Raw genomic sequence first — 11,616 nt, 5'->3', positions numbered from 1 at the left:
TTGAGTCCATCTTCCACACTGCTGCTGCAGAGATCCTTTTCCACACCATTGTTTTGGTCATGTCACCTGTTTCTGTTATTCTTCTTTCCCTACTGATCCCACGTTAAAGTGGCTGGTTTTAGTATTAAACACTTTCATGCCTGATTTTTTTCCACCTGAATTTAGGTTTCTAATCGAGGACCCAAGATCAGGGTCCTAGTCAGCCTAGTCTCACTCTTCACTCAGAGTTTCAGAGAAATTATTTTTCACAGAAAAAAATGAATCCCTCTTTGGAAACACTGGAGTGACCTCCTACTGCTGAGCACAAAGTGATCCCAGGCTGACTGTGCTCTTAACTTGAGCACCTATGTGCATAAGGTTTAAATGCACAAATCCAGAGGGAGGGAGGTCTTTTGTAGGAAGACTGAGTCTATATTCTCCTTCTCTTCTGTTCCTGTGGGGTACTAAACCTTATCTTTTCAACTGAATTTTAAGTTAGATCCCTGCATCCCACAGGACTCCCCCCGAACTTGGAAAAGAGCTAAATGTGATGGAGGATGTGCGAGACATCTAGAAAAGCAAGGTGAACAAGCATTACTCCCTATTTATTAGGCAACAAAACCTGGAAAATATCAGGCAGAACATTTAAAATAAAAGCAGAGATAACTTCTTTTTTCACAAGGGATATAGATAATGCAGTGTAACATGACATTCATGCTACACTTTCAGAAAAAGTTGAGGGACAATAGGTCCATCCAATGGTCACTAGAAGCAACCATCATTCCCAGAAGTCTCTTCTTGCTTAAGGTTGAATCCAGGGAAGGCTCATGACATATTTGCTTTTTTCTTATATTCTTCCTGAAGTATCCAACACCAGCAGCCCTCAGTATGGCGGTCTGGTCTAATACAACATGGAAGTTATTCAGAGGTTTACCTAGCTTACGTTGCAATCTTCTGCCATGGCCTTCGTTCATAACTGCAAATTGAGCCGGGCTCATCAGTTAACAGGGACTGTTTTTCATTTAGCTTGTAATGTGAGGAAAAAGCTTTAAACTGAAACATCTGAGGCAAAGCTGACAGCATGCTAGGAGTATTTTAGGAGAAAATGATTCACTGAGCTGGAGACCAAGACAGAGGAACAGAAGCTCAGACAGAGTCAGATTTTTCTTTCACACTGTCTTCTGGTTTTGCTGGGTATTTTTTGCCAAAATGTTCACCGTGAGCATAAAGCTAAGGACAAGCTGAGCAATTAATAATATTTTATTTTTTAACTAATTTGAGATAGTTGTGTCTTCTTTTTTCTTTCCTTCTTCCCTACTCATTTTGTCCTCTTTGCTGGTCAGAATGTGAAAGAAAAGAGGATGGGGAAAAAAAAAGAAAGAAAACGAAAGGGTAGGGTAAATATGTCCCCAAATGACCTCCTTGAAAAGAGATTTCAGCTTCCAGTTTCAAAAATAAAACATTCTCTATGTCTTTCTAGTCACCTTTTTGGAAAACTCACTAATGGAGTGATTACTCTAGTTTCCTTTTCTTCTTTGAAAATTGAAAATTTTGAAATGTTTTGGTGAGACAGTAGCAGATTGGTGGTAGCTTCTTGGCATCTCCAGACCTGCACACACACACACAGGTTTGAGCCAGTGAAAAGCAGCTATGATATCTACCAAAGGTGCTTCCTAGGTTGACCTCATGCTCCTAGGAACTTCTCTGTCCCTGCAGAGAAGGGGAACTTCTCTGCAACCTCACACCCAGGTTGCCTTCTGTCATGTCACCTAATATGTGAAATCTTGTAGCACCTATCTCCTATCCCCACCCCTCAAAAGCACACTCCTTTTATATATCAGAGAAATCCCCGTGCAAACACCCTTTGCCAGTGCGTTCTGAAAGCTTGGAACAATCCTATGGTGTATCTGGCTTTTGCTCTTGCAATTGTCTTTATAAAGTTGATCAACAAATCATCACCCAACATTTCACACATTTTAGTAGGTACAAAGCTGGAATAATTTCAAGTCCTGGCAAATGTATAATGATTGCAAAAAAAAAATCTAAAAAGCCCGTGAATCTGCATAATCACCAAGTACCCATAATCACCCTTGGAGTGCTGTATCACGTAGCTTTCCTGATCCAGGGAAGGTTTTCTCTCACAGTTCCTAGTCCACTGAAGATTTTTTTTTTACTGTAATTTCACCCCTAATAAGACTATTTGTTGCAGAATCAGCAGCTCAGAGGAAAGCCTTCTGACTGGACACTTGCTTCCTTTATTTGCCATTTATACCTCTCATCCTATAGAAATAAATGCCATAATAAATGTCATAATAAATAGGGATTTGGAGTTATACCATATAGAGATGATGAAAGAGTTTATAATCTCATTGCTGTTATTTGGTTTTTCTTTTTTTTTTTTTTTTTTTAATTTTGTCTTAGGCACACAATTCCTTCCACCCAGACTGTAATTAATTTTACTACCTCACGAGTTATCTCTGCTCCCTAACCAGGCTTGTCATTTTAATTTTTCACAGGCTTTCTTTTTTTCTATCCATGTGCCTGTTCCTGTATCTTCGTGAAGTCTCATCAACTCTGGCCCAAAGCCTTAGGCAAATTTATCTGTAATGCACTCCTCTACTTAAGACATAAGAAGAAAAAATACCACTTTGACAAAACGGGGAAAAAAAAAAGGAAGAAGAACAATTTTGACCATGCATTGTCTAGGAATTCAGACAAGCCTGGAGAGCTTGGCTAAAAATAAGGCATCCTTTCAGCTACACTCTTATTTATATCAATAAAGGAACTCACGTGTTATTGGAGATGGAACTACAGAAAAAGGTTAGCAGGTGAAAACCCCAAATCCAGAAAACTTAATGAAATTTTTGCCATTGGCTGTGGTGGAGCCAAACTTGTCAAATTTCACTGACATTTAACATGACTGTCAGGAAAGACTTCGGGTCGCGGAGGATGGTTCTGCACAGCAGATATAGAGACTTTTGCACTCGTTTTGCCTGCACTTTGAAGGCTTCCTTGGTGTCCAGTGTGGGGAGGTTAGCACTTTTCTAAGCCTAAATCTTTTCTAAGATTTGCTGAAAGGGCTTAGTGTCCCTCGCAGAGCTGGCCTGAATGTGGGCCGTGCTAGAGCGTAAGTCTTTGCCATGACAAACCTGTAGGTTTCTTTGAAAAGCTGAGCTGAAATCCTGCTCCTGTCTTTTTATGTGTCCTCCCAGAAGCTATGACAGTATACTGCTATGACAGTATAAAACAGTGAACTCTTTTCAGGTGAATCCCTTGCAGCTGGGCTAGAAGTCTTTAATAACTTCAAGTTTATCAAGGCACCCCATCCCTTATGGGTAACCCACATGCCACACTGTGGGTTTTTCCCCTGGGTCCTTCCACTCCATCCCTACCCTGTGCTGCCCTCACCCTGGCTTTTGGAAAGTATAATGTCTTCCTATCAAGGAGTGTTTCAACAGACAGATTTACCCATAAAACAACCATGCAAAGGTGGAAACCACGCTTGTCCTAATTATAGCGTAAGGATTAAGGAGAACTCAACAATACAAAGTCTAAGAATCTTGAGCAGGATCACCAAAAGTACTGATGGCAAGACAGTAATGACGTGCAGATGCCTCATGGGCCAAGCTGGTGTTCGAACTATTGTAAAATGAAGCTTTTGGCTTGGGATATGAGATGTTTATTCTCTTTCTTTGCCTTGCCCAGGCAATTCTGGGGCAGCTTGGGTATGCCTGTTCATCTAACCGTACATTCCCTGTAAGAGTGAGAGGCTGTTTTTTCCTTTGCCTATCTAGATGGAAAAGTTGTCAAAATAAGTCTGGCTCTGCATCAGACACAGAGCAGTAGGATTCCATTTAATCCAGGTGCTGTTGCAATCAGTCTAAAACCAGTTATTTTTAGAAAAGATACTACTAATGTTTAACCATGTTCTTCAGCCACTAAGTCTCAGTCACATCTTCTTTCTGTCCGATCACCAGGCTGATTTTTTTATATATACACGATACAAGATCTCCTAAATTTCTTACTTATTCAGGATTCACTTCATGTTTGCACTGATTTTTCATCATGTTTTATTTCACTTTCTCCCCACTTCTTTTCTGTGCTCCACCATTCACTCAGTTAATGCATAGCAGTGTGGGAAATCGAGATCGAGAATGCTGCAGGTAAAGATTTTTTAGCCCTGCTTATTCCATTAGAGGTCTAGACGTGCAAGCCATTATTTATTCTGTAAACAAAGTATGGATAAATGCAAGGATTATGAATTAAAGGATTAATTAAAGCCCTTAACTGTTTCCAGTATGTCTGATTTTTTCCCCAAAAAAAGTCTCCATTGCATAATTTAGCAAGTCATTTATAGTCAATATTATTTGCATATTATTTGCATACACCCTGACATTTGTAATTATATATTGTTTGCTTTCACACTGCTTGGATATGATAGATAGATACATTTACTAGGAGTAGAAATATTGAAGGGCAGTGGATTTCAGGGGATGGAGGAATTGTATATCTGCAGAGAGGAAAGAATGTCCTACCACGTGAAAGCATCTAAAGCTGGGTGTCAGCTGTGGAGGAAAGGAAGGGTCTCCAAATCATTTCACCAAACCTGGATGTCTCTTCAAGGTGTATCTTCCTATTCGGACCCAGAATCATGAGGCTTAGTGATCTACCATGTTGACTCACATAAAAGAATATTTTGTCCTCTGCAGAAAATACTGTAAAAACTTGCTTTTACATAACATGGAAGAGATTAGAAAGGCTGATCTATTGCACCCTAATAATATAAGGCCCTCATCCTCAAATGTCTTAAGCCAGAAAAGCTCCTGTGCAGTCAGCCAGAAGCCTGGCTCACCATGGAATCTGTCTGATTTCACCAGAAAATGATGCTTATAAACACAATATGAATCTGTTTTTGTGCCTAGAGAACTGTGTAGCTCGCTGACCAGCATCTGCACCTTCAGCTTGAAGTGAACCGTTTTGTGGTTGGGTTTTTTTGTTTTTTTTTTTTTTAAATCAAGGTTTCTTATCTACTCTTCCACTGCTGATCTGGGCAGAAACCTCATCTTCCTGCTTAAGTATTTTTTCTGCAGGGGAGTATAAATTTTATCTTGTGCCACCAGGCCAACTTGCAACCAAGAATTTTATGGTACAGAGAGGGTATAATAAAGTCCCTCATCTTCCAGCTCAGTAAAGCAAAGCACAGAGGAATTCTCTGAGCAACTGAAGAACATCAGCATTATTATTATCATTCATAAAGAGTAGTGTTCATAACAAGTCAGTGATTTAAGGGTGTTAGAAAACAATGACATGGTGAAGATTTAACTCAGAAATATACTTTAATTAAAAAAAATTAACTACACAGATTTATGGGAGGAATGGAAAGGAGGAATGGAAGCACTTACTCAAGTCACAATGAAATGGAAGTTGAATACGTGTTTGTTCTGCCTCAGAAAAAGGAAAAGATTTATGTACATACTGAGGTTCTTTTGAATGAAACTAAAGGCATGATTGGAAGAAATGGAAAAATTCCTATGTATTTGTATATATGCATACATACCAATGAGCATTGCTCTAGTCACTAAGACTACATCCGTGCTAGTATATTAAAGCGTCAGAAATCCGATCATCTGCAATGTTGAATTGTTAGGCTAATCCCTGAATGTTTTTGAATGTAATCTCAAAGCTGACCTAGCTAGCCAGCTAGCACTCCCCCAAACAACTCTTGGAGAGAGTTTTAGAGGTGTCAGAAGAACTACTCTCAACAGGCAGTTTGGATGCACCCACTCTATTTTGGAAGCTAAGAAAGTTCAGTGTCATAGCCATGGCCAGAGTCTCCCAGGTGGCTGCAGATCCAGGTAACAGGTTCATTTGTACGTGTGCAGCGTGGCAGCCTGGTTCCCCATGCTAACACGTATATATGTTTTTCTCTAACCACAGAGGCAAAACACTCAACTTTGCATTGACTGCAAGTCAGGCAAAGCTTGCTTTGTTTGTGGTCCGCCACCTCACATCACTTCTCTTACACCTCTGCTGCTACCACAGCAACATGCTCTCCGACATCATTCTGAGGTTTGGGCATCCTTTCGGACTCGTCTCTTTCCTCATTGTAGCCAGCTGAAGGCTGGGGGACATCCTTCTGGCTGGAACACCTCAGGACTGTTGTTGGCTGCTGAAGTTCCAGAGAGTCACCAGGAGATGTTCCTTCACGTGGCAGTTGGTGACTGTCGTTGTTCCTAGCTGAAGAAAAGGTGTCTCTGTTACCTGTTTTACGTTGGACAGTGCTCATCTTTCTCACTGACTTGGCTTCACAGGGCTGCAGGTTCAGCTCCTCCAGTTGTCCTGTGGCATGTCCCACTGCTCCAGTTCCTTCCGTATCTGTGAAAGCAAGACTTGTTTGTGCTTTGCAATAATTGTAAGACCCTACCTTCATCTTCCTTACCTTTCTATGCCTTTACTGTGTGTTAAAGACATTAATGAAAAAGCAGTTATTGTTGGGGAAATAATTTTAACTGGCCACAAATTTTAGTTTGGCAGAACTAAGTTGTTAAAACTGAATAACCATGATCTGTTTCCACAAATAAATATACGTTAATAAAAACAGCTGGTTTGATACACTAACACCTCCTAGACCATCCTCCAATTGTTTTCCAATATTTCAATAAATGCTTAATAATAAAGTATATAGAATACAACTGGTTAATAAGCTACGTATTGCTAAGATTGATAATCATTTTAATACTACACATCTATAAAATACATCAACCCTTTATGAATCAGCCTATAATACAAGGTAGAGCTTTTTATTTCCAACATTTGAATCCTACTCAAGGCAGAGCCTGTAACCTGCAATGCTGTTTAAAAAATGCCATTGAAAAAAAAACACAGAAAAAGCAAAATATATACATATGTGTATATATATGTATATACTATACATTTTTCATTTGGAAATGCAAAATGTTTACACCTTAATAAACCAAACAGTTATCAACCACAGAGGCAGAATCACTTGTAGTGTTACAGCAGATGGCTTCTGAGTTGACAGGGTGTGCTATCACTTCAGTGCAAGATTGGCAGTCTGCTTCATTTGGATGCTAAAAACATTTGTACGATTCTTGCAATCCTCTCCTTTCCCCCTTGAAAATAAAGTGAAACCAGGTCAGACCCAAACCTTTCACACTAGTTCCAAATTCAGAACTAGTTCTAGTCCACATATCTCACGTGTTAGTGGACAATGTCGGCTTTTGCAGTCTGTTCGTCACCACATATATAGGTCCTTACCACAACTAATCCCAGAAAATGTGCTGTAACAACTCCTTATTTTTCAGGTTTCTCCTTGAAGTTTAACCCTTAGCAGGGTTAATAATAATTTTCCCCTATCTTCATTTATTTTCTACAATTTCCCTATTTCTTCATGCTTATCCTCACTTTTCCTCTTAAGAAGTGCTGCTTTTTTTCAGCTTGTACACTCACAGCTTTCAATTTCAGGATTGTAAGTCTTGGAAATCCCCTGGAAAGTTGTCAGTAAATTTTCAGTAGTCACACATGTTTCTGTGTGTAACAGTGTTCCTTCTTAAGATTGCTTTAACATTAGGTAGTTGGCTGTTTTAAAGTACAGATTACATAAATCACTAGGTTCAATTTTCTTCTTTATACACATAAACAGGATGATCAGGTTATGATTCCCTATATCAAAGCTTCATGTTAGTTCTTGGTGTGTATTGATGTCCTCTCCATCCTCAAAGGTGCCATTTTCAGTTGTGAAAATAGGGCTTTTCAAACGAATTTGAATTAATGGAGGAGGCTAAAAGTTTTCTGGATATGAGCAGTTTCAAGGATGAAATACTGTCTTGAGATTTATATGACATAGTAATCTAAAATATCCTGATTTTTTAAAATTAAATACAAACTATTCAATATCAGTAAAGCACATGATTAACTGGATTAAGTACCAGCTAACAGACAGAGCTCCAGCAGTGGGTATATAATATATGTGGGAAATAATCCTCAGAGGTGGGGATGTGTGGCAGTAGCAGACACTACCACTGAAATGGATAATATTCAGTGTTTCCACCACTGATTTGGAATTAAAACTAAAATTAATTCCAATGAAATTTTGTAAAAGGTGGAAAAAATGGCAAACTGGTAGAAAGGAAGAAGGGAGAGTTGATCGGGGCAACCTAGGAGCAAGGGATGCCAACCATATCTGCAGACTGGGAGAACCTCTTCAGGAATACAACAGTGATTTCTGGGCAACGGTGGCCAAGGAGTTCAGGATAAGGATCAATCAGGTACAATACCTAAAAGGACTGGGAATTGAAGCTAGGAAACGTAAGCTGTTATAAGATACAAATTTTCAATGGTGAAGGTGATGAACCGCCAGAATAAATTGCACAAAGAAAAAAGAAACAATATGTTCCTCCACCTCCAGGTGCCGTTCTGTTAACCATGCATTACTCCATCAAAGGTTATTTAATTCAAGAGAAAGATAATTATGTGAAGCTGAGGAGAGTTTTTGTTACACCAAGGTCAAACAAAGTAGTATCTTGCTCCCTTCTCCCCTGCAGTACTGCCTATCTATGCGTACAGCTTCCTTCCTGATCTGCATCCTCCGCTACTTGTTCTGGGACAACAACCAGGGCCCCTACCTCCGTTGGACTTTACACTGCATAAGCACCTACGAAACAGAAAAACTCCGCCTTGCAAGACTTACTCTGGTGATTAATAATAAAGGCTCTGAACACTTAATTGTATTAGAAAGGTGGGATTTCTTATGGGGGGAACAGCTATAAAGCAGACACTAAACAGAAAGACTGAAGCTTTGATTTCTTCTCTCTCTCTCTCCAAAACCAACAGCACTTTAAATAAGGGGAAGTCAAACATTAGACATTTCCAAGTCATATGTATTAAATTCACTTAAGATATTGTTATCCTTGTTTAGATTTGAACATATCGGGGAATCTTTTTGTCTTGCAACTATTCCTAAAAGACTTTAACTGGCTGGATTGCCTTTTTCTGACAAAAAAAATCTTTCCATGAATTATTTACACGACGGCTCCAATCAACGCTATACCTGTCAGCCTCCCCAGCCAAAATGAAAGTTCACTATGTAAAGGTGCCAAGGGAGAATGGCAGCCTCCCACTGCGAGTTTATAGACAGAACTAAGTCAGCACGCATTATGTGTCAGAGCCAACATCAGACAGAATCAGATTCTTTGATCTCAGACCTCCACAGGAAGCTTAGATCTCAGACAAATTAGATAAAAAATGAATTTATAGCAGATATGTATCCTAAGGCACACAGCTGAACGCTGGGTTTTGGAGGAGCACAGCAAATATCAAAACACATAAACTGCAGAATTTCCTCTCTCCTTCTCTCTCTCTGCTTTTGTGATAGATGCTAATTAAAAGGAGATAAAACTCCAGCTCGCTCTTCCTGCCTCTTATGTAATCCACAGACTTTGGGAAGGAGAGGAAAAAGAAATTCCCAAAATAGAGTAAATGGGTGGTTCAGCAGGGTTATCCGAATGCCCTTACATCTGTGCTGTTGGCAGGTGAGACAAAAAAACCCCCAACTACTATAAGAACATTTCACAGTTGCAGAGAGGGAAGCCAGTGCTTTACGCTGCCAGCCACACGCCCCCGAGGCTGTCTGCTTTTCCATGACCTCAGAAGAAGTCGTGTTTGATCAGGAGATGATGAAAAGACAAGTCTCAAGGAGGTATGCAGAAGAGGGGTGTTTGTGGCAGGGATCCTAGAGAATAAGGGGGAACACTGAGTGGGGTGGGGGGAAAGGGAGCCTCTTTGGGGGGCTGGCTTGGGCTCACTGCTCAGAAAGCACAGCATGAAGGTCCAGTGAGTGGTGGAGGTAACAGAGACCATGCAAACGAGCCCTGACTTGTTTTTCCTACCTCCAGTGTACCTTGCTGCAGCCCTCTACAGCCTGCAAACTTGTCCGGAGCTTTTTGAGCCCTGAGCAGTTATTGCTGCAGCACTTGGAGACCTGGGCAGGGAGAAGCCCTGTTCCTCCAGGCATGCTGGGGACACTGCGGGTATGCTGGTCCCTGCCCTGCTCCAAAAACGTTAGGTGAAATCATGGACTCATTGAGCATAAAGGGGATTATGCTGCTGCCTTCAGTGGAGCTAGGATTTCACACAATAAAAGGAGATAAAATGATAAATAGAAAAATACCAGGGAGGAGAAGAAGGAGGCAATAAAGTGATAGACCTTCTGAGAAGAACTGTGCCATTGATCCCATACAAATCTATAGTTTGTTAAGAGACCTAAACTGACTCTTGTGATGTTTGACTGTTAATAAATTGGAATTATTGTCAAACTGCAGTCTCACCTTCTGCTACAGGCACACCACTTTTATTTTCTCCTTCATTGCAGCAAGGCTGGATGTGAGCTGCGTGAGGCCATGCTTGTTTCTGTGGTCCCTTGGTACTGGCCTGTGGTACATCAGCCCGTTCAGTCCTCGTTTCTGTAATGAAGCATACAGTCACATCACTCTCAATCCATCCTCAGCTCAGCAGCAATTATTAATTCAAGGAACAATATATTGCTGGTGAATTAACAGATAATCTAGAAGTATTCTTTCTGCCCAAAAGCAGCGAGGATTGTTTTATGTTCATACCATCTTGTGTTTTGCCACTAGGGATCCCACCTGTTCTCTTCAGTAAAATCCTTCCTTACGTTGTCACCATGTTCAGTAATACTAAAAATTCAGACCTTATTGCAGCTAGTGCTCATGGAGCGGTTTAGGAGAAAGACCCTTTAACCTGGATTTGCAAAGTTACTTGAAAGCAAAAGTTTGGAGAAACTAGCGAGAAGGTCTTGAAGCTAGTGGGAGATGTCTTATTAACGAGGCTTTGCATGTACTCCTCCGCTGCAGGTTACCTGTACATTTGGCTAGGTCCCAACTTCAGTTAACATGTCTGAAAGGCCAAGTTATTGGTAACTTTCAATATATGCAGAAGTTTAAGGTGGCTGTGTTTGGCAGTCAAGCTACCAGTTACAGTCACGTCCTTTTATCTTCAGTTCTTCTCTTATGCAAATAGTTTTATGCCTTCTGCAGTGGGAAAGCCTCCCTGAGGTAGCTATATTTGTTTTAAGGTCAATGCTAAAAATAAAGCAACCTTAAGGTAAATCAGCAGAGGTGTGGATTTGCTTGGGGGAGAACTCTGGAGAAGCTGTAGCCCTCCCATTACCACTTTGCCTCGTATGATGCTGATAGTGTGATATGGGATGCGAGCATGGCTGTGCCGCTGTCTCTGTGGCATTCACACTGCAGCTGTGTCTAGTCTCTGGTCAGCACCAAGGCTTTGCATAACCTCACCACAGCGATATTTTGCTATGTCACCCTTCATCAGGAAAATGCAGTGGCTGAACGGATCATTGAAATCATAGCAAATATTTCCTTTGTTTCTCAGTTCCTTGTGTGCACTGTAGAAATCTGATTTTCCTCATGTTTCACATACAATTAAATTTTTTTCCAGCCAGGATTCAGGCATCTGTTAAAGGCACAAAACTGTATAACCCTGAAACTACAAACTATACTTCTAATTACTAAACTTCTCAGAGCTTTCTGAGTGCCATTGTCTGAATCCTGTTGTGGCCACTCTGGAGATTTGTTAAAT

At 40.5% G+C, this 11,616-nt stretch overlaps 1 protein-coding gene across 1 annotated transcript in view; it reads right to left on the bottom strand.

Annotated features, from left to right (window-relative positions):
- Positions 1-5,998: 5,998 nt before the first annotated feature.
- PKHD1 (PKHD1 ciliary IPT domain containing fibrocystin/polyductin) overlaps positions 5,999-11,616 on the bottom strand; it is a 269,779-nt gene continuing 264,161 nt past the window's right edge. The window contains exons 64-65 of the mRNA XM_075497242.1: positions 10,326-10,460; positions 5,999-6,354 (exon numbers count right to left, since the gene is read on the bottom strand). Coding sequence (XP_075353357.1) covers positions 5,999-6,354; positions 10,326-10,460 — 491 coding nt within the window. The remainder of the gene's footprint in view (positions 6,355-10,325; positions 10,461-11,616) is intronic.

This window comes from Mycteria americana, chromosome 3 (assembly GCF_035582795.1).
Source record: "Mycteria americana isolate JAX WOST 10 ecotype Jacksonville Zoo and Gardens chromosome 3, USCA_MyAme_1.0, whole genome shotgun sequence".
Taxonomy (NCBI): Eukaryota; Metazoa; Chordata; class Aves; order Ciconiiformes; family Ciconiidae; genus Mycteria; species Mycteria americana.
The sequence above is the reverse complement of the archived record's forward strand: the minus strand, read 5'-3'. Positions and strand labels throughout refer to the sequence as shown.